General features: G+C 43.1%; 1 protein-coding gene across 3 annotated transcripts in view; it reads right to left on the reverse strand.

Moving 5' to 3' along the window:
- Window positions 1–27,347, reverse strand: part of LOC110495905 (double-stranded RNA-specific editase 1) — a 59,545-nt gene that overhangs the window by 19,962 nt on the left and 12,236 nt on the right. For 2 of the 3 annotated variants that reach the window (XM_036952413.1, XM_036952412.1), the window contains 2 exons: window positions 14,174–14,223; window positions 1,798–1,824 (listed from right to left, as the gene is read on the reverse strand). Coding sequence is in view for 1 of the 3 variants with exons in the window: in XM_021571422.2 (XP_021427097.2) it covers window positions 1,798–1,824; window positions 9,547–9,655 (136 nt within the window). In the remaining 2 variants the exon portion in view is untranslated. Of the gene's footprint in view, window positions 1–1,797; window positions 1,825–9,546; window positions 10,033–14,173; window positions 14,224–27,347 lie in introns of those variants that run through there. The other variant, XM_021571422.2, reaches the window with a different exon arrangement.

Below are 27,347 nucleotides of genomic sequence, written 5' to 3' on the forward strand. Positions count from 1 at the left end.
TAAAAGGTTTCACATTAAAACACGATTCAAGTTAGCTAGCATACAGTTGAAGTCGGAAGTTGACATACACCTTAGCCAAATACATTTAAACTCAGTTTTTCACAATTTCACAATTTAATCCTAGTAAAAAATCCCTGTCTTAGGTCAGTTAGGATCACCACCTTATTTTAAGAATGTGAAATGTCAAAATAATAGTAGAGAGAATTATTTATTTTAGCTTTAATTTCTTTCATCACATTCCCAGCGGGTCAGAAGTTTAGTATTTGGTAGAATTGCCTTTAAATTGTTTAACTTGGGTCAAACGTTTCAGATAGCCTTCCACAAGCTTCCCACAATAAATTGGGTGAATTTTGTCCCATTCCTCCTGACAGAGGTGGTGTAACTGAGTCAGGTTTGTAGGCCTCCTTGCTCGCACACGCTTTTTCAGTTCTGCCCACACGTTTTTAGACTTTGCTGTCCTTAAGCTATTTTGCCACAACTTTGGAAGTATGCTTGGGGTCATTGTCCATTTGGAAGACCCATTTGCGACAAAGCTTGAACTTCCTGACTGATGTCTTGAGATGTTGCTTCAATATATCCACATAATCTTACTGCTTCATGATGCCATCTATTTTGTGAAGTGAACCAGTCCCTCCTGCAGCAAAGCACCCTCACAACATGATGCTGCCACCGCCGTGCTTCACGGGTTGGGATGGTGTTCTTCAGCTTGCAAGCCTCCCCCGTCCACAATTAATTTCTGAGGTCTTGGCTGATTTATTTTGATTTTCAAATGATGTCAAGCAAAGAGGAACTGAGTTTGAAGGTAGGCCTTGAAATACATCCACAGGTACACCTCCAATTGACTCTAATTATGTCAATTAGCCTATCAGAAGCTTCTAAAGCCATGACATAATTTTATTGGATTTTCCAAGCTGTTTAAAGGCACAGTCAACTTAGTGTATGTAAACTTCTGACCCACTGGACTTGTGATACAGTGAATTATAAGTGAAATAATCTGTCTGTAAACAATTGCTAGAAAAATTGCTTGTGTCATGCACAAAGTAGATGTCCTAACCGACTTACCAGAACTATACTTTGTTAACAAGAAATTTGTGGAGTGGTTGAAAAACTAGTTTTAATGACTCCAACCTAAGTGTATGTAAACGTCCGACTTCAACTGTATGTTTACAAGGATATGTAGCATCAATGCATCTGAGCATATTGCTATCCACATTCCCTATCCCTCAAGTTATCAATGTTGGGAGTCTTAGGACTATGAATATCAACCAATCAATGCGAGCACACTATTTCATCCTAAAGACCAACATGTCAAAGCCATAAAGGATTGATACAGCCATATTTACATTGCTGATCCACCATCAAATATGTGGTTCTCCAGTACCGTATCTATAGCAGCGTATGCCGTCTGTGTTGTGTAGACATGTGTTTAATAGGGAATCCAGGAGAGTCTGGAGCTGTATGTCTGATACATAGATCTGTATGAAGCCTGTCATTCACGTCCTACGGAGAAACAGACAGTATCTCACACAGCCTGGGCCCCAGAGTCCAACACCTAGTTACCATGTCGGCCAATGTCGTTCGCCTTCAAAGAATACACTCGTGTCTCCGACATACATAGACATTCACGCATCACCGCACACAAGTCGGAACATATCTTACAACTCCTGTTATGTGCTCATAGTATCCTGTACACACAAGCAGGCTTGCACGTGAGCGCACACACACATGCGGTGAAATGGCAGGACCACATTCAAGTGTGTTGAAGGGGCATAGAACGAGACAATATGAGCAACATACCTTCTGTCATTGCTTTGCTGACAACACCTATGAAAATAAGAGAAAATAAGAATATTATTATTATTATTATGGAAATATAAAAATGATATTTCCTAAAAACCTGAGGTATTGTCCCCTGATAAGATAGGATAAACCCATTCCATGCTTTCTGGTGATGAAAAAGAACAACTTGATTTTTTTTGCGAGGGAAAATGTGGAAATATGAAATGTAATGTTATGAAGTTCACCACAATATGTCTTTAACCACCTGGTACCCTGCTCTCAATCAGCAGTCAACCATCATCAACCCTTGTCAAGAGCCAGTTACACACTCCATAAACCGCTGACTCAAATCCAATCAGAGAGGAAAATAATGCTAAACTCATGATGAGGATGATGGGAGACGCTGTGAGGAAGACACCAGCCAGAGGTGTCAGAGCTAACCAGACAACCCATGAGGAGACACTGATGAATGTAAAGTTGGGGAAAGTTCTGGTTCTAGAAGTGGAATAGTACCACAGCTGGAGGGGAATTCTGAAACCAACTGTCAGAGCCACCCCTCGGTGGTCTAATGCAGATGGATCGATCCACAGGGTTTGGGCGGACTGGGGGGAAATAAGGTGTCGCTGCCGGCACAAAAAGCTTCCTTGAACATTGCCGGCAGCAGCGGCAGCATATATTTCTCTCTCACACCCTCCATTTTCTCTCCGTGAAATATCATTTTAGACACGCTGGATAGGACCCTCGACCAGGCACCGTCAAGCCACAGGCGTGACTTATCGATGTGCCATGGTGAGGTGATGAGATGAGATGGTGGAAGGGAGACGGAGGCATGTGAGAGCGGAAAGGAACAGACTCTGTTAAAAACAAAAAAAAAATGTAACCTTGATTTAACTAGGCAAGTCAGTTAAGAACAAATTATTATTTACAATGACGGCCTACACTGGCCAAACCCTAACCCGGACGATGCTGGGCCAAATCTGCGGCGCCCTATTGGACTCCCAATCACGGCCAGTTGTGATACAGCCTGGAATCGAACCTTGACACCTCTAGCACTGAGATGCAGTACCTTAGACAACTGCGCCACTCGGGAGCTGTCTGTACCTCACTACTTTTTATTTGCCTTCCTACAACAGGTTGAGAGAGACAATCCAAACATAAGATGTATCAAACTAGAAGACCAAACCTCCAACCAAATCATCAGAGTTCCTACTGTACATAGCACCTGTTCCTAGAGTTTCTACTGTACATAGTACCTGTTCCTAGAGTTCCTACTGTACATAGTGCCTGTTCCTAGAGTTCCTACTGTTATTAGTACCTGTTCCTAGAGTTCCTACTGTACATAGTGCCTGTTCCTAGAGTTCCTACTGTACATAGTACCTGTTCCTAGAGTTCCTACTGTACATAGTACCTGTTCCTAGAGTTCCTACTGTACATAGTACCTGTTCCTAGAGTTCCTACTGTAAATAGTACCTGTTCATAGAGTTCCTACTGTACATAGTACCTGTTCCTAGAGTTCCTACTGTACATAGTACCTGTTCCTAGAGTTCCTACTGTACATAGTACCTGTTCCTAGAGTTCCTACTGTACATAGTACCTGTTCCTAGAGTTCCTACTGTAAATAGTACCTGTTCCTAGAGTTCCTACTGTACATAGTACCTGTTCCTAGAGTTCCTACTGTACATAGTACCTGTTCCTAGAGTTCCTACTGTACATAGTACCTGTTCCTAGAGTTCCTACTGTACATAGTACCTGTTCCTAGAGTTCCTACTGTACATAGTACCTCATTGGCTATGAAATGAATCACAATCAACTACCAGATCAAGAGGGAACTGAGCAGTAGGCTAGTTCATAGCTTTTCCTCTTATTTTCTTCATCAGCAATAGTGTACAAACTGAGGGAGCTAATTGAAGATGTAACAATGACATGTTATTAAAATTCCACAATTGTTGACCTTATAATGCAATCGGATAAATCAACCTTTTTGGTTGACCTTTTTCAGTTTGTCAGTTACAAATGTTGTGGCTATTAAACTGAAAGTTCCAAAAAAAATCATTTTGCAGTAGTCGATGGAAATGTGACATTTAGGGCGTAGTCACATGAAAATCTCAAATGAAGAAAGTATACCTATCTAAACCTTGAAATGGGCTGAAACTGAACTGCAATAAATCAAAAAGCATTACAGTATATATCAATCTGTCTGATATACAGTACCAGTCAACATTTTGGACACACCTACTCATTCGATGGCTTTCCTCTATTTTTTACTATTTTCTACATTGTAGAATAATAGTGAAGACATCAAAACTATGAAATAACACACATGGTATCATGTAGTAACCAAAAAAGTGTTAAACAAATCAAAATATATGTTATATTTTAGATTGTTCAAAGTAGCCCCCCTATGCCTTGATGACAGCTTTGTACACTCTTGGCATTCTCTCAACCAGCTTCATGAGGTAGTCACCTGGAATACATTTGAGTTTTTTTCCCCCAACCTTCTTAGTAAGGGTGAGTCCTGTCCATTTTATTGTAAATGGTAGCCTTAGCTAATATAGATCAGTGCTCCCATTGCTGCACAGCTAATAAAATCTCTCCTGGTCTTCAAGGACATTAAGTGACTTCGGTCCCTTTACCATTTTCCCCATAGAAACCAATTAAATCTTTATGATGGCACAGGGGACAACAGGGAAGCTGTATATATTCTACATGCTAATCAGTGTCACTTAACAGACTAGGGTCAGGGGGAAGGGGGGGGGGTCAGCCTCCCTTGTGGGTCTTCTCCAATGGGAGAGAAGTCTCCAGATCTATGCTGATGACAGCCTGGCATTCATACGCAGTATTCAGTCACCTCTCTTTCTTAACTCGCGCACGCAGGCACAAACACACACTACACCATCACCTCTCACCTGAACTCTAAGGGCTAGGCAGAGCAGAGGGGTCTGTCACTGTCATGCTCAAGGGTAAACAAGGGTAAACAAGGGTTAACAAGGGTTAACCTTAGGCTTATATCTCTCAGCCTCTGGTCTGCAGGCCTGATGACGACAAAGGCAGAACGCACAATCATAATCACAAGTTGACATTATTGGATCTTTCTGGGAATACCAGGTCAGACTGGAAGCCAATATTCCTGTTAAATTCTTCTAGCTGCCCCGAGTCCTGAAACCTTCATGCAACCCACCGAAGCAGCCCCTCGTCCTTCCTAACCAGCTGGCTGACTGCCAGTTGGATCAAATCCATTTAACGCCATCACGGGTTGCCCTGTGGCCTCCAGTGCTGAAAATTGCTACTGTGTAAATTGCCCTGCATGTGACGGTCCAACTGTGTCACATGTAGCCAGTTACCTTCCTAGACTCAGGCAGGTGATTTTGTACTCTCTCCCACACCGTACATTGAGGAGGCACACCATTTTTTTTCAGGTGCTCAGCAGGTAGGTATACGACAGATGAGCGATTCCAGGTTCCTAGCTCTGCCTAGCTCTGCCTTAGCTCTCTTCCCATCCCCAGCCATTCTCTCCGCACCACTACCCCCGTAGCTCACAACAGATGACTATCGCTGTCTTCCCCCGCTGCCGCTGCCGTCAAGGCCGGGCCAGGTGCTCCTCTATCTCTGGGAGAGAAGGGAGGGAATGGAGAGAAGGGAAGGGTAAGATGTTGAATTTCACACCTCACGGCTCCTGGATTAACCAGGTCTGGAGGTAATGTTGACAGACAGGCCGACTACCCAGGAGAGGGGCGAGGTGGGGGATGGGGGAGGGAGAGGTGGCCCCTGTTTGAGAGGGTCAGCTGCATGTAACATTATAGTTAGTGGTGTAGTGGAGGTTATATACGCAGTGAGATGCGCTGAATGTATACCCATCTATTTTTCAGTGGGCATTGCGTATGCTCACTTCTTAAACCCCAGGATGCGTGTCATGGTAGCGTGGTGGAGGTATATGCCGTATCCATTAATAAGGCTGATAGATCAGAATGTTTAGCTTAAAATGTTGATAAACTACTATTTCTTCAACATTTGCAGAAAACACGTGTTCTAAAAGTGGTTCCATAGACGGAAATATCCATTCAAAATGTAGAAAGAGGGGAGATCTAAAGATGCAACAACTATCACGGGCTGCTAATATGACGAGGATAATGCCTTCTAGACAGCGAAAGAAGGTTTAAAGAAAACCAACAGAACAGGAGAACGCAAATGAGGCCGTCTTTCTAAAATAATTGCTTCCTCGTTTCTATGGTGGGATTTACGCTGTAGGCTACTTTGACGTAAGATGTCTTTGTAAGATAATCTGACGTAAAACGTCCAGGTTTCAAACAATTACTGAACAGGCAAAATAGCGACGCTAATGACAGGCCTAACCGTCTTCTGGTAGATGAAAATGTTTTCCCGAAAACCTTCTCAATTAAATGTGAACTACAAAGTAGCCTACGCCTGCCTACCTGGCAGAATGATATCCTGAGTATTTGCATTAATCCAGTGGCCATTTGTTTTGCAAACTCGATCTCATGTGCAACAGTGTTTCCGCTAACCAAACAGTGCGAGGTGCCTGCACACTTCAATTAAAGGGTAATGACACAAAAAAAATCTGACCTGATGTGGTTCAAGCATTGTTGTGGACTTTGAACATCCGCTTATGTTGTTTTTCTATTGAAACAGTGTGACACCGGCGTATATTCGGACTCAGTTGACAGCCTCATTTATCTATTTCAATCGCAGACCTACTAGTAGCCTACTTGCACAGTACAGCTTGGGTTGGCCTGACTGTTAGAGACCAATATGGGGTTGAGCAATTTAGGTCATTTAGTGCATGTCTCTGTATGCACTGTTTCTCATCGAATTCTTCACACAGGGTGCCTTTCCTTCGCTGGGTGGGCCAATTTATTTAGTGTGTGCAAAATCAGATTACCCACTGATTATAGTGGTCGGTGGTACCAAAGCTACAACCCCACCTAGGTTCATTAAATCATATACCTAGAACCACCTAGAATGGAATGCAAGCTATCTTAGGGTTCACTGGATACCAGGATCATCTGGATACAGCACGGCCACTTATCAAGTATCACTATCAACCCCCACCTATCAGAGAAGAGGATACTGCTACGTCTGACAGACAGACTGACAAGAGGCTCATGGCGTACGGCTCAGGCAGACGAGACAAACACATCCTTTAGCATCCCAGGGCAGCCAGGCAGCCGTGTGCTCCGTCCGTCCGCTTACCTCGTCTGGAATTCACTCTCCTCCCCAGTAGATTCCACTCACACTTCACCTCACCTCGCCGCACGCCAGTTAGCATCAAGGTTCAGCGGAAATGACGGTACGCATAGCTTCCCAGTGTGAAGGGTGTAAACAGTGGAAAAATCTTAGTAATATATATATATATATATTTTTTAAACTATTTACAATGGATTAGAGCTACATTTATGTATTTTATACATGGGACAGAATGAGACCAAAGTAATTGCTGCGTTGCCTTTTGAGTGTTTCAAGAAGACAGGGAATCTGCATTCAAATATTATGTGAGGGTTGTGCTGAGTAAGCGTCAGAGTTATTTAATCCCCGAAATATTAGCAGCCATTGGCAATCGTGTCAAAAGCCAACGAAGCGAGAATATTACAAAAATGACTTCAGCAGGCAGCACAGCACATTACAGATAATGCGAGACAACAATATCTTCAGTCCCAAATATACTTACTAAATGTTCCACTACAATAGATTTGATTTACTCATTCAGTCACGGGAGGCGGCTTTATGCCAGAATATTAAACGTGTCTAATAATTAAAAGCTTCTGCTGAACTTCCCCTTTAATTCATTCATATGATTAATATGCCAAGGTGGCAGCTCATTGTTTACCTCTTGACAGACTATTATAGCAACAAAGCAATAATCCCTACTGGCGTCCTTCCTCGTAATGCATCAACAGATAGATGATTTTGTAGCTCTGAGGAATCAGACCAAGCACTTCCAAGAAATCATTGGAAGACTGGGGAAAACTCGATTCCTCTAGTTCCTTATAAAGTTAGACATTGTCTATAGCGCTCGCCAGCTTGTCGCCCTGAGCAAGGCAGTTAAACCCACTGTTCTACGGGCGCCGAAGACGTGGATGTTGATTATGGGAGCCCCCCCGCACCTCTCTGATTCTGAGGGGTTGGGTTAAATGCGCAAGACACATTTCAGTTGAAGGCATTCAGTTGTCCGACTGATGAGGTATCCCCCTTTCCCTTTCCTAAAAACGGAAACGAGTTACCTCTGATTTGTTCAGCCATTCCTAAGGGGAAAATGAATGGAGAAAGAATGGGCTTTTGGCATAAACGCCAAAAATAAGGCCTGAGATTGACACAGCCTTATGAGATCTAATACGTTTTGTTCTATGAGACAATATCTGTCAGTTAACATTACTTTATGAATTATGAAGCCTTTATGTTCTTTACGTGCTTTTTAAAACAGAAATGCTTAAAAATTCACAAAAAGTAACATTAGCTGGTGAAGATTATCTCATAGAACAAAACATAGAAGATATCCTCAGCCTTTGTTTACCACAGACCTTATTTTTTAGCATTTATCCCCCCCAAAACACATTCATTTCCCCATAGGCTTTGACCAACGAGGCATGGCGGAGAGACACTACTGCTATTTCTCCCTATACCTTCCAGACTCTATACAGGGTGAACAACTGAAGAAACAAGTGCACAAGAGTTCCTCCACATCAGGAATATTATAAGATTTGTATTTTTATTAATCAAACACATCAGATCATTTTTTTAAAACTTAACCATCACATTCCTCATCTCCTTTCAGATTCTCCTTTCTCTCGTATAGCTTTGGCTCTCAAAGACTGTGTATGACGGGGACACGTTACAGTATGCAAAGAGACAAAACTGCCTATCACCATGGTGTATCCACGCTCCAGAGATTAAAGCCCAGGAGTGGAAGGAGGGTTTATACTTTCCGCATGGACACCTCTCTGAATTGAAACTCCTATCTGCTCGTCTTGCAATAGACTACCGGTTCCCCCATCGTTGCAGAAAGATAATATATCTGCCTATTGCCATCACCCAAAGCAAGGGGCTGAGCCTGTATCCTGTCATAGACAATGACAGAATACATAACCCGTACTGTATATGGTGTGTGAAGTCTGAGTGGCACTGACAGTACGGTTCAGAGTTGAATGTACGACAACTATAGTGCTGTTTAAAGGGGAAAAGCTAGATCCATAGAGAAAATGACAGATGTGGGGCCTGAGGCCGGGCCGGTCTGCCACCCTAGCATGACAGAAAACTGCAGCCGCTACTAGAATAGTCCAAGTAAGCAAGATTATATGTGACATAAACACAGTTCTTGATCCTTCTAACACAAATACCACAACACAAATAGATGTTTCTGTGGAAAATAAAGTAATACTATTCTACTACTGATACAGGTTTGCCTCAAAAACTTTTAACGTGCATTTGAGGCGCTCAACCACAACATTGTACATTTCTATGCCTGAATTCTCCACCATATTGTTATCACAAACTCAATGGCATATTTCCAATATCTGAAAACTGCCGGCATCATTCTCAGACACATGTGCAGTAATAACGCTCACAACTCCGTAAATACCAAATACACAAGCACACAAGAGCAATCCTTGCATTCGTAATTCAACCAATAGTACATCAATGTTACGTACAGTGACATAAAAAAAAATCACAGACCTACAGACACACAAGTCCACACGAGCACTCCCCTCCACACACACAATGCCTATCCCTCCGAGCTATCCTGGAGAGGAGTACCTTTGCGCTCGGAGCGTTTCTTGCGCCTCCTCTTGAACCTCCTCCGGATCAAGCAGTAATAGGCCCCCACGGTCCCCATGGCCTGGGAGCTATCCAGAAACAGAGCCATGCCAAACAGGGCTCTTCTGTTGCCTCTAAGCAGTCGTTTTGCCCCTTAGGCTGCCCTGTTGCCCCTAGGCTCTCTTTAGCCTGGAGAGTCTAGGAGGCACTGCACTTCCCCTCCCTCTCTCACTCCGCTAAGTACTGTACAGGCGCCAGGCGCAGACCCTCCCTTCTTCCCCTCACACTCAACTTTGGGAGGAGGAGGAAGGGTGAGGAATAAGTGGAGGAGGTGCAGTCAGGCTATGACAGTGGAGGAGGAGGAGGGTGATGTCTGGCATGTTGATCCAGCATGGTAAACAGCTGTCAAATGAATATAGCAAAATATGCCTCTCTTTCTTGCTCTCCTCTTTCTCTCTCTCTCTCTCCTGTCTGTCGTTCGCACCCTCAGATGTCATGAGCTTTGCCAGCCGGTACTTTTATATGAATGCTGTAAAACGAACCAACGTCACTCCAGTGGTGGCCAATGCTCGCCCTCTCCTTACGGAACCCCGTGATCTGAGGAGACACATGTCACAGTCACATATGTCACATTCAAAGGATCTATATTGTCCCATTGCTGTCATGGTGTCACAGTTACCCCAGTGTCACATTCAGGTATCGCCTGACACCTGTCCCCCATCCAGGCCTCTCTAATCCTGGGGGTAATTATTGTCCTGACATGCACCAGTGGCTCCCTGGCTGGGTCTCTGTAGAAGCGCCACACCACTTAGTGTCCATGTCTACTATCATTCAGGCATCAGCTAAATCTGGCCTGGGGTTATTATGAAACTCCTCGCCCTCATAAAGAGAGGGAGATGAGCTGTAATTGTATATTAATTACACATACAGTAAGAAAATACAAGTAGTGCATTGTGGGGTTCGTGACAACACAAAAAAAGACGGTATAACTTACTAGTGGACCTCTGTCTCCCTAAAGTGAACGCGATCCAGATATTTTGGAACCAAAACCTGACATGGTATCACAGAGTTTCTAAACCCAAGAGGCACAACATCGCGAGACTTCCGGGAGCGCTTGCGAAACAGACCAAACAGACCAGGTTGGAGTTTTGGGTTTGAGAAGTCAATGAGAGAAGTGAGGAATTCTACCTGAGTTGTTACTTTTCTCGAAATCTAAAGGCACAACCTCGATTATAGCCAATGTCTTACATAGTTGAACATGCTATTACTCCAACCTCGTGAAAGTGACAAACTAACACGTTTTCATTTTCGACGAAAAACAACTTCATATCGAAGGAGTGCCTTTTATTTGATGGCCTGCACATGCACAGTTAGACGCGATGACGTGCATCTACTGATAGTATGCTGTACCAACGCCAGATGAGAAACAGGTTCTCAGGCCTACACTGCCCCCCTGTGGCATGTCTTGGAGTGGTGTAATCACCACAAATGAACCAAGCCCATTTTTGAACATCATAACAGACCTATTTCCCGGGCCGCGTCATGAAAAGGTGCACACCGTTTAGAATCAGAAAGGGGCTTGTTTACATTGAAGGGAATATGAACACATACATAAACTGCATCTGAAGTTGTCAGTTAATATACTTGTACCTGTATACGGGTTGATAATGGCAGATTTGGGCATTAATAAGTGCCTGAATTGGAACACAGTGGCTGTACAGTAACATACTATCAATGACGTCTGATCTCATGCTCTGCGATTCACAGCATTGTATGGGTTTTGACGGACAGACATTCTAAACTTATGCACCCCATGAAGAATTTGCCCCCCCCCCCCCCCCCCCCCCCCCCCCCCCATCTCTTCCGCTAATTGGGCAACTTTTGCTAATGTTTTGTTGTCTGAGTGATGGAAATGCTGTATATTAAGAGGACTCGACGTCATTTAAAAGATGAGACGTTGACGATTATAATAAATACCGCTTTGACGTCATACAAGCAAGGTGCACTTCACATTTCCAAATCATGCAACTCATGTCAAATACAGTGTCAGCGTTCATGATCCGTATGTTTGATGTACAGTTACAAGATGACATGGCGTCATACCCTGGGTTGTTCTGAACAGAATGAGCCTGGGTTTGTCTATTGTGAAGAACACGCACCTGAATGCACTCATGGCTCCTTTCTATGCGCACCAAAATGACAATTTGTTTCTCTGAATTGCCTCGTGAAAAGCCTATCACTGTAAGATTATATTTTATAACTTAACTAGTCATGTTGGCAATAGAACAAGCTTTCCAATGATGCCCGCCTGAGCCAGATTGCGATTTGTAAAGGGCCGTTTTTCGATTGCGTGAACAACAAAAGTAATTGTGTGATTGGGGGGGGGGGGGCATGCAGGGTTGTCTTCCAAACAAAACAACTACAAGTGTGCTTGCTCTAGTTCCTCAACGGCACAGCTAGGAGTCCTCAAAAAAAGCACCGAAAGACTATTCTTTGAGTCATAAAAGTGCATTGAAATGACATAGGAACTGTGCACACTTTGGTGAGGTGTGTGGCCACGTCTCACTAAAACCCTTTGTCTTCTCACTCAAACCCTTGTCATTTTTTGTTTTGGTTTGTTTTATGTTGCACCTACCCCACATTTCCCAGGAATATTCTTATCATGTTACTGAGTGTATCCAGAGCATTTTCAGATGTTGTTATCAACAACAAAAAATGCAGGCAAAAAGTACAGTCAATGTAAAACGCACATCAAATCAACAGTGTAATGTTTGCAATGAGTCTCATGTGTGTCCTCAACTTTGTCCTAATCATTTTCCCGTAATCTCCGAACGGTTCACTTTCTATTGTGTGCATGCTTATGCATTTCATAGTTCTTCTGTAAGAAACATTTCAATTTATCCCTATCCAGATAGGCCAATTCCAAGTCTAAAGGGTTAACAAATACGCAATAAGATGGTTATCCTCTACAAAATTGCAGATGACAACGGATGATTGATTACCCAGCAAGCCAAGGTAAAATATCACAAATAGCAATAGATAAAGCCAGAAGAAGAACATACTTGTTGAGCATTGCTAATCAGTCTTGTGCGTTTACACAGCAATCATTCACTCACTGCTAAGTTTGTCAATGTCCGGACATCAGCGTATAGCTATTCTGCTACAGGGCTTTTTAATGCAAGCATGCGCACGTATGTATCACTTAACATGACATTTGCTTGTAAACAAAACATTTCTCTATATAAGTTGGCTATACAATGCCAAAGTCGGGACACAAATACTTTTTTTAGAATCCATTTTGTGTTTATATATATTTTTAACGCCTGCTATTTTGTTAATCCATAGAGAAAATGACAACAGGTGTGTGGCCTGAGGCAGGGACGGTCCTGGGCGTTCTGCCACCCTAGCAAGACAAAAAACTGCAGCCACTACTAGAATAGTCCAAGTAAGCAAAATTGCGTTGAAAAGACATAAAAAAAATATGGATTTTTCCAAACGTTGAAGTTAGGTTCAATTTAGGTTCTAAATGAAAGGTGAAAAGATGTATTTTCCCGGGCATTGAAACCAGGTTCATTTTCAGTTCTGAATGAAGTTGAAAAGACGTCATTTATAGACTTCTATGCTTGAGCCAAATCAAGGCTGGTCCAGACCGGACAAATAGACGTCTATGATTGGTTCAGATTTTATCTGGACTGGACCAAAAACCGACGTCCTTGGACGTGCAAATCAAGGTCGGTCTGGACTGCACCAAAAAAAGACATCCAAAAGGCGTCAGTGTCAGTCCGTGCTTACTGAGGTATAGCCTACAGTGTCGCCTGAAATGGAATTTTAGGAATGCCCATCTATGTGGTAGGCCTACCTTCTATAAAACACAACAACAAAAAAGGACGGCCGATCCGGTCAGGACCAAACAAAAGACATCTAAAAGACGGAGTGTAGTCTACCATATTGGCCACAGTGGAATTTTATGAATGCCCATCTATGTGGTAGGCCCACCGTTTGTAAAACAGGCCGTTGCCTTGGCTTTAATCAATTTGGCTATTTAAGCTCTGAACATCAGCTACATGAACATATTAGCGATGTGTTTACACAGCGGGAAATGTAGCAGTGTTTTTTTTTCTCGCTATGATCAGCTCGTAAAAAAACTTGAAACTCCTGATCATGGCTATTTAGCCCACGGGATCAAACTCCTGGACATCAGTTGTGAGTAGCCTGCTTGTCCATTCCATATTGTCCATTTCACTTTGACCTGTCCTGTTTCTAGGATATACTGTTTGTTAACATGTCAGCGTAATTTCTTTATTTGATTGGGCGCCATTTTAGGTTCGGCAATTTGATCTGAGAAACCTACATGATGTTAACGTTTCTGTCTCATTACATTGTCATCCATTCTATCTCCAGCCTGTAGGCTACAGAAAAGGCCACATACTCTTTCTACCATATGCTTCACTTGATACATGATTTACGTTCCATTGTTTTTCTGGATGAAATGTTGGTGGAGCGCAGCAGCGATGCATCCTTCCAACAGCTGCCACAGGCAGTCGCCTAATCCTGCCTAACGAGCGGGCCGGCCCTGGGCCTGAAAATGAAATGAAAAGTCAATCAAATTAGAAAAAGGGTCACCCACCTGATTTATACCTGCTGAGGGCTCTGGGTGTAATTGGTGGATCCAGTGATCTGGAGAAAAAAATATATATAAAAATAGTAAGTAAACCACCTGTACAGTTCATTCTGCCAAGCCTTTGCAGTCCTCTGGCTGTGGTAACAGTGGACAATCATGTAGTAGCATCAAACACCCACTAGATGGAACTCTTGAACTACTCACATTTTAGCTTTCTATGACATTTTGGTATATCACATTGAAATGCAGTGGTGTAGTGTCTGGAAGCCACACAGGGCACATTCATTAATCATGCTCATTGGTCAGCTGCAGTATGATGCTGAATCACACCGTTAATGCAGAGTTGGGGCTAGATCCCAACCTCTGACAACACAGCACGGAATAGCCCCACACGACAGTAGGGTCATTTCAGTGGCTGACCGATCCTGTTGAGAACACACGGTAACAAACAGAGTGCACGTGAAGGTGTGTGATGATGATCAGAAATGGACGCACTAGGAGGGTGAGTGTATGGGGACCCCGCTCACTGCTCGGTTTGTCAGTGTGCCACGGGGCCGGTCTGATTTGACAGCAGAGCTGCCTCTAACCCCAACCTGAAACTACAGGCCAGAAATGAACTAAGTACTGGACAGAATGACACTCTCCCCTTATCTAATATCAACACAGTTACAGCCTACTCTGGCAGCCCACAGAACTCAAAGTCAAAGTAACAGTTGCAGGTGCAGGGAGCCAGGGCCGGCCACATTCATCCGAAAACGAGAACAATTGAACATAGCATTGGTATCGCTACGGTAACGGGGTACCGTCACTCGTGTTCTGCGAAGAAGTCGAACGCAGTGTGTGCTCTTGTTACGCCCGCGAATCAAGCGCGCGCATCTTATTCACAACATCTGCAATTAACTCAAGGGTACAGATGCTGCCCGCTGGACATCACAGAGAAGCACTTCCTTTGACACATCACCACTTCCTCTACAGACAGCTGTAGGCATTCACGGCTCCAGAAGAATGCTAACGAGGTCCTCCGTTCCTTCACAGGTCTACTGCATGCCCCATTCTAAAGCTGCAGCTTAATTTACGGCATCATGGTTTGTGCCATGGTTCAGATGTTTAAGCAGGACGCACTCTCGTGTTCTCTTGTTCCTTTCAACCCTAACATGTATTAATTGCTTTACTTAAACAGCTCCGAATCTCTTGTTTGGCTCGATTTTCATCATAGACCACTCCAGGTCATTCCTCAAAACAGTTATTCATTATAAAGCCATGGAAGCATTCTGGGATGCATTGCACAGAAGGTAGGTAATCTGCAGATAAGTGGTGATGAAGAAAAGGCACTCTATAGCAAACGGCCTGCTCTTTCCCCTCCTTCACTATCCTATCTGCATGCAGGTTTCTTTAATATCTTGACAGGTTAATCAGTTGCTGGTGTCAGCTGCATCATTTCTCTCCCCCTGCACATCAAAATGCTAGGGACTAGGGACAGGGGAGTAATCAGCCCATTCAACATCCAACCTGCTCCGAGGCTCTGGGTATGCGTCCCAAACGTCGCCTATCCTAATCCCTACCCAGTGCACTAGTTTTGGCGTAACACAGGTTTCTTGACCCCCCCGCAAGGTTAAAGCCCCCCCCCCCCTCCATAAAAAACAAATGTGGAATGCGTCAGCTAGACTTACATCGATGATAGTCTTTCTGTGGTACCAGGGCATGTAGCATTTAGCCTTGCTTTAAGCATTTTACATTTGAGTAATTTAGCAGACGCTATTATCCGGAGCACCTTACAGCATTTTCATACTTTAGCTAATGGATATATATCTATTGGTAGGCCTATTTGGTCATTATTTTCTCATGTTAAGCCAAACATTTCACGAAGCTATACATGGTGTCGCAAAGCTGCCATGATTTAATGAAATTAAACACAGCACACTAATCAGCAACCCATATTTTTTGGTTTGTTTAAGCCCTTGAAGAACTGTTCTCCACTAAAGATGATCTGTTTGCATTTGCCAATGAATTGCCTGTCCAGTATCCAGACTACATATCCCAGAGCGTCCTATACAGTTCATCTCTTTCCGTGATGTGTTGAGGCGGGAAAATAAGGGAGAATGCGCGAGGCTCAATTAAAGATGTTCCAGAACTGTTGCGTTTGAAGCACCACTCCCTTCTGCCCAGTTTCCCTGATGTTGCTACGGCAATCAAGTTTTCTTGTTTACCATTCTGTCACTTCTGCGGAGAGATCGTTTTCTAAACTAAAACTCTACCTAAGAACAATGCGTGAAACTCTCGGCCAGACATGTGCTTTTGAACCCGTGAGTAAGCGCCACTCATTCCACTGGCACCGTCGTAGTCTTTACCACGGCATTTGTTCACCGATATCCCATTTACTTTCAATCAATTATTTCTATTTCAAGGCCTGAGGCACTTTGATCAGTCACATTCTTGAAGCCCAAGAAACAAATGCTTAAGCTTCCTAGCGCATATGGAAATTAAAAATGTTTATGAATGACTTTGAGGATAAAAAAAACCAAATAGACATCGATGACAGGCACACGCCCCCCCCCCCCCCCCCCCCCCCCCCCCCACCCCCACACACACACCTTGCAGGGGCTGCAGGGGGTGTCCTGTACGCCAGTAGCTCTGGTCAAAAGTGGTGCACTACATAGGGAATAGAGTGCCATTTGGGACACAAGGCTATGGGGTAGGTTACTCAGGCAGACCCACATGTGCTGAGGGTAATTTGGTGCACCAGTGATTCCATTTGATGCTTTATGGTGCCTGATGACTGTGGTCACGAGTGACAATGGTTTGAAAACTCAGTGTGTTTGACAGAGTATTGGTACAGTTTACAGAGTCCATGGTGCTTCTAATTGCCAAGGAAATATGACACAAAAAATAATAATTAGAGCACATTTTGTGGGAGCCACATGCAAATAGCACCTGCACTAGCTCGATTTAAAAAAAGACTGGATATCTCCTCACTGAACCATGCAGAGAAACCAAACATTCCCAAAGTCTGTTTGAGAGGGTCTCTTTCTGAAGGTGGCCCTCGTAAAGGGCTGATAGAGCTATCATTGTCCACAACCAGACCACAGAATGAGAGTGAATGAGAGGAGGAATACAATTTTGGCAGGTAGAAGGTTGCAGCTAACAACACACATGCACATTGTATTGTGTGACGATGTGCCCATGGATTTTCCCCCACCTTCTTCCTGAGGGGAGTTCACTTCCTCACTCGTCTGTTCCGACCCCTTGGCCTGTACGCCTCCTTCCCGGTCCAGTACACTTGTCCAAACTCTTCCAGTTGTATGCCTCTTGAATGAGCAGGGCAAGCCCATCCTCACAACTCATGTATGGAAATCAAAACCAATTCCTGTAGTACAGTAGTGAGACGGGAGCGTGGAGTAAGGAACCGGTGATGTTGACTCACTGTCAGAGTGCTTTGCTTTCGGACAGTCCTGATGATGAGCAGTCTGGGATGGCTCTTTTAAACATGTGGGTTTTAGTGTATATACGGCTATTTCATTACAGTTTCACTTAATGGAATTCATGTTACATTAATCTTACATTGACGCTACGTTGACGTTACATTGTGATGAGCGATTTTTTTTTCCACTTAAGTATTGCTGTGTGAAACTTATACAGTAGCCTATGTACGGTTAATTTACAAGCAGAGAGAAACATTAAAGGCATTCTCTCTGGTACTTTAGCGACTGAGAAAGCATTTTGTAAACCTCCCGCTTTGGGCTGGATGTGTCAATGTGTAGTTCATAAATGCATAATCTACGAGCATAATTACTGTCGTACCTCAATTAGCCACAAAATCCCTAGTTTGAAAGCGACCGTTTTCTTGAAGCTGTGCCATGCCATTTTCCCTACATTTCCCCCCACCTTGGCAAGCCCTCTAGCAATTTGAGTTCTATCCAATGAGGTTCAGCCCCTCGCATTTAAGCGACAGCTGGCAAGAGGTCTGCCCAGCGTTATCCAATGAGGAGAGAGAGAGAGAGATGATGTGGCACACATATATGATGTAGTACGCAATTGTCGGGGACCACTTTTGGCTCATGATTGCTATTTTCAGAACTACTGGCTAAAAAGTATACAATAATCTTTTTACGGGGAAATCTGCAGTTAAGCGGTCGCCCAACAGCTCTGATTTGGTAAACAAGATGAGGGATGGGACTGGAAAAATGTTACCCCTTTAAAATTCATAGACAGAGCTATGGATGAAAGGACTGCCCATCTGAGATGAATATGATAGTTTTAAACATGTTTTAAGGCTATACAGTGGCACAGTGGTCTAAGGCACTGCATCTCAGTGCTAGAGGTGTCACTACAGACACATGGTTAAAACTATCATATTCATCTCAGATGGGCAGTCCTTTCATCCATAGCTCTGAATCCAGGCTGTATCACAACCGGAGTCCCATAGGGCGGCGCACAATTGGACCAGCGTTGTCTGGGTTTGGCTGGTGTAGGCCGTCATTGTAAATAATAATTTGCTCTTAACTGACTTGCTGAGTTAAATAAATACAAAAAATTCATATTTTTTTATTACTTTGGATTCTGGTTGGGTAAGACAACTGAACTAAGCTTATGAGGAATTTACAAGTTACAGTCTTCAAAAGTGTATTCTTCAAAAATATAGTGAATTTAAAAGTACAAAAACTGATGCAGCAATCACAGATTTCACCTTTAACAATCGGGTTTACGATACTGAGCTGATGCACAGGCTCCAATAAATCCCTGAGGTGACAGTCTCTACAGAGAATGACTCCCTTGTGACCATCAAACCAGTTTTACTGCTCTCAGCGGTGGAACGTACATGACTGAATGTTACGGATTTATTTCATGCACAAGAGTAAAATCCCTATTCATCTATTCACCGCCGGTAACGTCCCTTTGAAATGACGATGGCGTACTGATGGAGATATATGGCAATACATATTCTGCATACCCGAAATATTTCGATGTTTTATTGCCACATACACTGGATAGGTGCAGTGAAATGTGTTGTTTCACCGGGTCAGCCATAGTAGTACAGCGCCCCTAGTGCCTTGTTCAAGGGCACGTCGACAGATTTTTTGGCTCGGGTATTCGAAACAAGCGACTTTTCGGTTACTGGCCCCACGCTCTAAAGCTTCTAGAACACCATTATATTGTCATTGATAATACACTACCACTGTGTGTGGTGTAATCATCATAGGACAGGCCTACATACATATCCGACTGTACACACGATACATGCCTAATCGATTGTTCATCCACTGTAACGGAAAACTGTCATTTATACAGTCATTTTGAGTATTGTCAACAGTAAAATACTCTGAAATGATTTACTGCAGCATACTGTAAATTATGGTGCATTGTGGGAAAAGGTTGTGGGCGGGGAAAGAATTGCTGTATCTCCAATGGCACTGTAATCAACCCCACAGAATACAGTGTCCCGCACCATATCTTTCTTTGTAGAGCCAAAAACCTTTTGACCACTAGTAGTTGCATGGTTTGTTGTTTCTGGCTCATTATTAACATATTGTGAGGTGTGCCTTGTAAGAGGCTATATTTGTTGTACCCGTGAGTGAGAATTCTGTAACCAATTTAACTCGTGGTTATAGTGCCCCATCAATTTGTATAGGGGACAGAATGGGGTGGCAGCAAGTAATAAACCTTAAATGGTTGAGCAAATTCCCATGTCCTTTTGTTCTGTTTTGCTCTGTAGTTGCTGCCAAGATGGAAGCCTTAAGGCCTCTAGAAGTGCCACCGAATATTCATTAATATGGTGTAATGTGTAAACACTTTACCTAGCAGCCAACCTGCTTGCACCAACTGCTTGTAATTACAGTAAAATATTGTGAAATACAAACCCTCAATGAATCGCATCCATTCATTCTGATTAAGGTAGCGTTGACTTTTTTACAGTATAATAGAGTACATTTTACGGTATTGCATTGTGTCATTACACAGTACTTGCTCTGATGCCGTATTTATATTACAGTAGGTGTATTGTAAAATGAAATACAGAATTCTACTTGCCACCGAGCTGCCTGTAAGCTACTGTGAAAACCATGGTAACCCCTTTAGTGTAGGGATACATACATAACCGATTCAAGGCAACACAGTAAGGGTGATGCCTTCCCTGCACACTATATCTCTATAGTGCACAGATCAGCATGTTCCTATCAGGGTGGGGCCCACGGGGCCAGATGGCACTTCTCCTGGTTTCTCTGCATTTAATCTGTTTTCCAAAAATAATTTCCAAGAGAGGAGATTAAGATTCAGGGGATTATATTACTGGGCCTACTGTATGAAGGATGAGCACCTGCAGTGGGGGATGGCAAAAGAAAATAATCCACACAGAAATAAATCATTTGCCCTTGAAGAAATAATAGAGAGATCCAGGAGAGGATGCCCGCCCCACTGTATCAGAATACTTTAACATCCTTTGTTGCTCATATTTAAATGATTATGTGGAAAAAGGTGTAGCCAATAGCCATCACTCCTAATCTGTGATAGCCGGAATAATGACCGTAGGAACTGAAGCATGGTTTATTAAACTTCCTAGAGCTCGTTTACACAACACCAGAAAAACCTCACAGACAGGCCTCTGAAATGATGTTAATGTCACCTTTCTGTGTTATTCCCTGTCTATTTCCTGAGTTCACTAACCATCAGGGAAAAAACAAGTCCTGTAGGGGCAGGGAGTACAGTACACATTCTTCTTCACCTCACAGGTGGTGGAGATTTTTCACCTTTAACCTTTTACTGCAGTGGGCTAAATCAGGGTCACACAGAGTGTTTCTTGGTACTCTTGAACAAATACTTTGAAACAAAAGTATAAACCTCACAGACGTGGGTATGAGTAAAAAGCCTGTACCATGTCAGATATAGAGTTGAACTGTATTACATTTTGAGTTTGCGTTGCAATATTACACTTTATATACATCACAGAAGACTGAAATATAACAAAACCGTTTGACATAGAAACACCAGATTTTCATCGTCATTTCTTTTTGTTTTGTTTTGTTTATTATTTATGAAATTATGAAAAATATGAATAACCTATTCCACGTATGAGGCCACTAGAGGGTGATTTGGTCATTTGACTGTAGGAAAAGGCTACTTTGTGAGACAAGGTACTGACTCCTATAGACCTATCTTCTGACAAACATCATGTATTATGGGAGGTCTGAGTTCTTGGTCTGTATTGACACTGTCTAAGGCTGCGTTTACACAGGCAGCTCAATTCTGATATGTTTTTTTTCACTAATTGGTCTTTTGACCAATCAGATCAGCTCTGAAAAAGATCTGATGTGAAAAGATCTCATGTGATTGGTGAAAAGAGCAGATAGTGGGGAGAAAAAAAAATCTGAATTGGGCTGCCTTTGTAAACGCAGCCTAAGAGTATAGCTGATCTAGGTCAGGTCTCCCCTGTCCAGATATTTGTATTAATTGTTATCTAAAAAGTCACCACTCCTACACTTTATAAATACCTTTAGACTTGTGCTCCTTCTCAAAACCAGAATCCAAAAGGCAGCAAAGTGTCCCTTTGGAGTCATTTGACTCACTTCTGTCAATACAAACAACAGTGCTTCCACTGAGACAGATGGTTTCTGATGCATTAAGAGACAACGCATCGAGCGGTCCCGGTCTCCATGTAACTCTACCGTACTCTGGGGACTCATTCACCTTTAGTGGCCGTAAAGAGAAAAGCTCAGAGAAATGAAAGCGAGATTTCGCCCTGTCTTGGGACCACGAAGAGCCAGGCCATGAAATCTGCCTTGCTACAGATGTAGGGTCTTAATTTGAGCCAGTTTGCTACAGCGGGAAAATTATCCTGCAGCGACAGGAAACGTGAACTATTATGTGGATTATAGTTAATTGACATTTTTTTTGTAGGGGTTGATACATTTTTCGTTAAGGGCAAATCAAATCTGAAACGTCAAAGTGGGAAATTACCAACTTTAGAAGCCTTTTTTTTTTTTACTCTTAATACACTACAAATGTGCATTTCCTGAAAAGAGGGATCAAATTAAGGACACAAGCAGAGCCGTTAACTTTGAAAAACGTATGCCACTTAGCAGATACTTTCTTTATCCAAAAGCAACTTACAATAGAATAAGATTCTAGAAAATGATGTGCTCCCATTGCAGGGAGTGTTAAGCAATCATGCAAACATGGCCCTGGACCAAAAAACATAAATGTAACCTTTATTTAACTAGGCAAGTCAGTTAAGAACAATTTCTTATTTACAATGACGGCCTACCAGGGGAACAGTGGGTTAACTGTTCAGGGGCAGAACGACAGATTCTTACCTTGTCAGCTCGGGGATTCGATCCAGCAACATTTCGGTTACTGGCCCATCGTTCTAACCACTAGGCTACCTGCCGCCCCCAAAGACCCTATCCCTTTTTTGATTTAGCTTTTCTAGCAGGTCGGAATTCAATGTTCTTCTGGACAGACTTAAAAGCTGCTAAACACTCTCTCAAGGACACGCCTGTAGAAGCAGGCAGTACATTTGACTACCAAGCAGATCAGGAAAAGATCCCAGGGTGACACCACCACACCTCCAAGTTCAAAATGTCCTACAGCTGTGAAAATAGCACTTCATAAATATACAAACCATGCAGAGTGAGTGTAAAAAATCATGCTGAACCGATACCATGTGTGGTGTGTTATAAATCAGAAAGGGGTGGTGAATGGAGCAACAGAATCCCTGGCGGACAGAGAGATGTCTGGACAACATACACACCCGACACGAAGCAGCTCAGGCTGGAAGAAGAGGCTAACATCTGCTAACGTACTGCTTGAGACACTATTTACTATTTATGTCGTCTGTCTGTCTGTCTGCTGCCACGGCCCACATCTGCACTGTATTTCACGCACGCGCGCGCACGGACACATGCACGTACGCAAGCGCACACACACACGCTGGAGGCGGATGATCGTGATCGACAGGGCAGCAGTGGGATGCAGTAGCTCACACCCTCGGAAGAGCTCCAGTCCCAGGTCTGTCTAGTCCACATTGCCTGCAGCCGATGGAGGCCGCAGACAAACAGGCCTCCGACACACTGACAGGGAGAGAGGGGAGCGAGACAGAGAATGGCTCTCCCCTCAGGTGGCGCAGTGAAGCAGAACCACCGTCAATCCCTGAGAGACAGGAGAGTGAGGTAGAGCGTGTTTTGTTTGTGAGGATTCAATCTGTTCTGTCAAAGCAGTCCAGCCATGTCCAGTCCAGCGTGCCACTGGACAAATGAAAGCTGACAGAGAGCAGTAAATAAAACGCTGGGAAAAAAGTGTTATTGTCACATGCACAAGTACAGTAAAAATGCCTAACCTGCGAGCCCTGCCCAACAGTACAGTATTCAATATCCAAATAGTATAACTATAAGAACATTTAAATAAATAAAAACACGAGAAATACACCATACTGAATATACAAAAATATGTGGACACTCCTTCAAATTAGTGGACTCGGCTATTTCAGCCACACCCGTTGCTGGCAGGTGTATAAAATCGAGCACACAGCCATGCAATCTCCATAGACAAACATTGGCAGTAGAATGGCTCAGTGACTTTCAACGTGGCACCGTCATAGAATGCCACCTTTTCCAACAAGTCAGTTTGTCAAATTGCTGCCCTGCTAGAGCTGCCCCGGTCAACTGTAAGTGTTTTTATAGTGAAGTGGAAACATCTAGGAGCGACGGTTGCAACATTCACATTCCCAAGTTCCGAACTGCCTCTAGAAGCACAAGAACTGTTCGTCGAGAGCTTAATGAAATGCCTTTCCGTGGCCGAGCAGCCTCACAAAAGCCTAAGATCATGCGCAATGCCAAGCATCGGGCTGGAGTGGTGTAAAGCTCGCCACCATTGGACTCTGGAGCAGTGGAAACGCGTCCTCTGGAGTGATGAACCACGCTTCACCATCAGGCAGTTGCGTTTATATTGTTGTTCAGTATATATTCAGGGTTAGTTCCAACACCATATTTACAATGTGTAGGGATAATGGATCGATAGAAGTAGATACAGAGTAGCAACAGCTTGTATGTTAGTGTATGTTAGTGGGTGTGCTTGTGTGTAGAGTCAGTGTAAATGTATGTGCATATTACATGTGAGTGAGCAGGTGATGGAGTGAGTGAGTGAGTGAGTGTGTAAGCGTGTAGGGCCCTGTGAGTGTGCATAGAGACTAGAGGTCGACCGAATATGATTTTTCAACGCCGATACCGATTATTGGAGGACCAAAAAAGGCGATACCGATTAAATCGGCCAATTTAAAAATATTTTTATTTTATTTGTAATAATGACAATTACAACAATACTGAATGAACACTTATTTTAACTTAATATAATACATCAATAAAATCAATTTAGCCTCAAGTAAATAATGAAACATGTTCAATTTGGTTTAAATAATGCAAAAACAAGTGTTGAAGAAAAAAGTAAAAGTGCAATAAGTGCTATGTAAGAAAGCTAACGTTTCAGTTCCTTGCTCAGAACATGAGAACATATAACATAGCTGGTTGTTCCTTTTAACATGAGTCTTCAATATTCCCGGGTAAGATGTTTTAGGTTGCCTCCCGGGTGGCGGAGTGGTTAAGGGCGCTGTACTGCAGCGCCAGCTGTGCCACCAGAGACTCTGGGTTCGCGCCCAGGCTCTGTCGTAACCGGCCGCGACCGGGAGGTCCGTGGGGTGACGCACAATTGGCCTAGCGTCGTCCGGGTTAGGGAGGGGTTGGCCAGTAGGTATATCCTTGTCTCATCGCGCACCAGCGACTCCTGTGGCGGGCCGGGCACAGTGCACACTAACCATCGTTCTGCCCCTGAACGAGGCAGTTCCTAGGCCAACATTGAAAATAAGAATGTGTTCTTAACTGACTTGCCTAGTTAAATAAAGGTATAAAAAATAAAAAATAAATGTAATTAAAATGTTTTTTGGAAAATCTGCGCCCAAAAATAACGATTTCCGATTGTTATGAAAACTTGAAATCGGCTCTAATTAAATCGGCCATTCCGATTAATCGCTTGACCTCTAATAGAAACAGTGCAAAAATACAAATAAACGGTCAACTCAGATGGTATGTGGAGCTATTTTGTTAGCTATTTATCAGTCTTATTACTTGGGGATAGACGCTGTTCAAGAGCCCGTTGGTTGTCAGACTTGATGCACCGGAAGCAGAGAGAATATGTCTATGGCTTTGGTGGTTGGAGTTTTTAACCATTTTCTGGGCCTTCCTTCCTTCCTGATATAGATGTCCTGGATGGCAGGGAGCTCAGCCCCAGTGATGTACTGGCTCCAGTGAAATAAGAGAGGAACTATTTGATGTAGATATGCACACTACCGTTCAAACGTTTGGGGTCACTTAGAGATTTCCTTGTTTTTGAAAGAAAAGCACTTTTTTTGTCCATTAAAATAACATCAAATTGATCAGAAATACAGTGTAGACATTGTTAATGTTGTAAATGACTGTTGGAGCTGGAAACAGCAGATTATTTTAATGGAACATATACATAGGCGAACAGAGGCCCATTATCAGCAACCATCACTCCTGTGTTCCAATGGCACGTTGTGTTATTTTAAAAGGCTAATTGATCATTAGAAAACCCTTTGCAATTATGTTAGCACAGCTGAAAACTGTTGTCCTGATTAAAGAAGCAATAAAACTGGCCTTCTTTAGACTAGTTGAGTATCTGGAGCATCAGCATTTGTGGGTTCGATCACAGGCTCAAAATGACCAGAAACAAAGAACTTTCTTCTGAAACAGAGTTCCTCTTTCCAGTGTCTGTGTTCTTCAGTGTCTTAATCTTTTCTTTTTATTGGCCAGTCTGAGATAAGGGTTTTTGTTTGCAAATCTGCCTAGAAGGCCAGCATCCCGGAGTCGCCTCTTCACTGTTGACGTTGAGACTGGTGTTTTGCAGGTACTATTTAATGAAGATGCCAGTTGGGGACTTGTGATGTGTCTGTTTCTCAAACTAGACACTCTAATGTACTTGTCCTCTTGCTCAGTTGTGCACCGGGGCCTCCCATTCCTCTTTCTATTCTGGTTAGAGACAGTTTGAGCTGTTCTGTGACGGGAGTAGTACACAGCGTTGTACGAGATCTTCCGTTTCTTTGCAATTTCTTGCATGGCAGAGCCTTTATTTCTCAGAAAAATAACACTTTTTTGGTTACTACATGATTCCATATGTGTTATTTCATAGTTTTGATGTCTTCACTATTATTCTACAATGTAAGTTGGGTGATGCAACAGGACAACGACCCAAAACACTGAAGTAAATCAACAACAGAATGGCTTCAGAAGAAGAAGAAAGAAAGAAAGAAAGAAAGAAAGAAAGAAAGAAAGAAAGAAAGAAAGAAAGAAAGAAAATATGCCTTCTGGACAGGCCCAGTCAGAGTCCTGACCTCAACCTGATTGAGATGCTGTGACATGACCTCAAGAGAGCGGTTCACACCAGACATCCCAAGAACATTGCTGAACTGAAACAGTTTTGTAAAGAGGAATGGTCCAAAATTCCTCCTGACCGTTGTCCAGGTCTGATCCGCAACTACAGAAAACGTTTGGTTGAGGTTATTTTTTAATAATTTTTATAAATGTTATTATTTTTTTATACCCCTTTTCTCCCCAATTTCGTGGTATCCAATTGTTAGTAGCTACTATCTTGTCTCATCGCTACAACTCCCGTATGGGCTCGGGAGAGACGAAGGTTGAAAGTCATCCGTCCTCCGATACACAACCCAACCAAGCCGCTCTGCTTCTTAACACAGCGCGCATCCAACCCGGAAGCCAGCCGCACCAATGTGTCAGAGGAAACACCGTGCACCTGGCAACCTTGGTTAGCGTGCACTGCGCTCGGCCCGGCACAGGAGTCGCTGGTGCACGATGAGACAAGGATATCCCTACCGGCCAACCAGATCAAATTTTATGACCAATTTATGCAGAAGTCCAGGTAATTCCAAAGGGTTCACATTCTTTTTCTTGCCACTGAATGTGTGATGGTGACGAAGATAAAACTGTGAAGCATCCGTACTAGAGTCAGGACCTTAACAATCAGCATTAAGTACTAGCGGGTGATGGCATCTGAAGCCAACCGCTCAGTTGAGCTCCTGCTAGCAGTTTTTTTCAATAACCAACCTGAATAGAAGGATAAACTAATGATTGTAGACAGCAGAGAACTTTATTACTAATGACTGTGT

The sequence above is a fragment of the Oncorhynchus mykiss genome, chromosome 18 (assembly GCF_013265735.2).
Source record: "Oncorhynchus mykiss isolate Arlee chromosome 18, USDA_OmykA_1.1, whole genome shotgun sequence".
Classification (NCBI taxonomy): domain Eukaryota; kingdom Metazoa; phylum Chordata; class Actinopteri; order Salmoniformes; family Salmonidae; genus Oncorhynchus; species Oncorhynchus mykiss.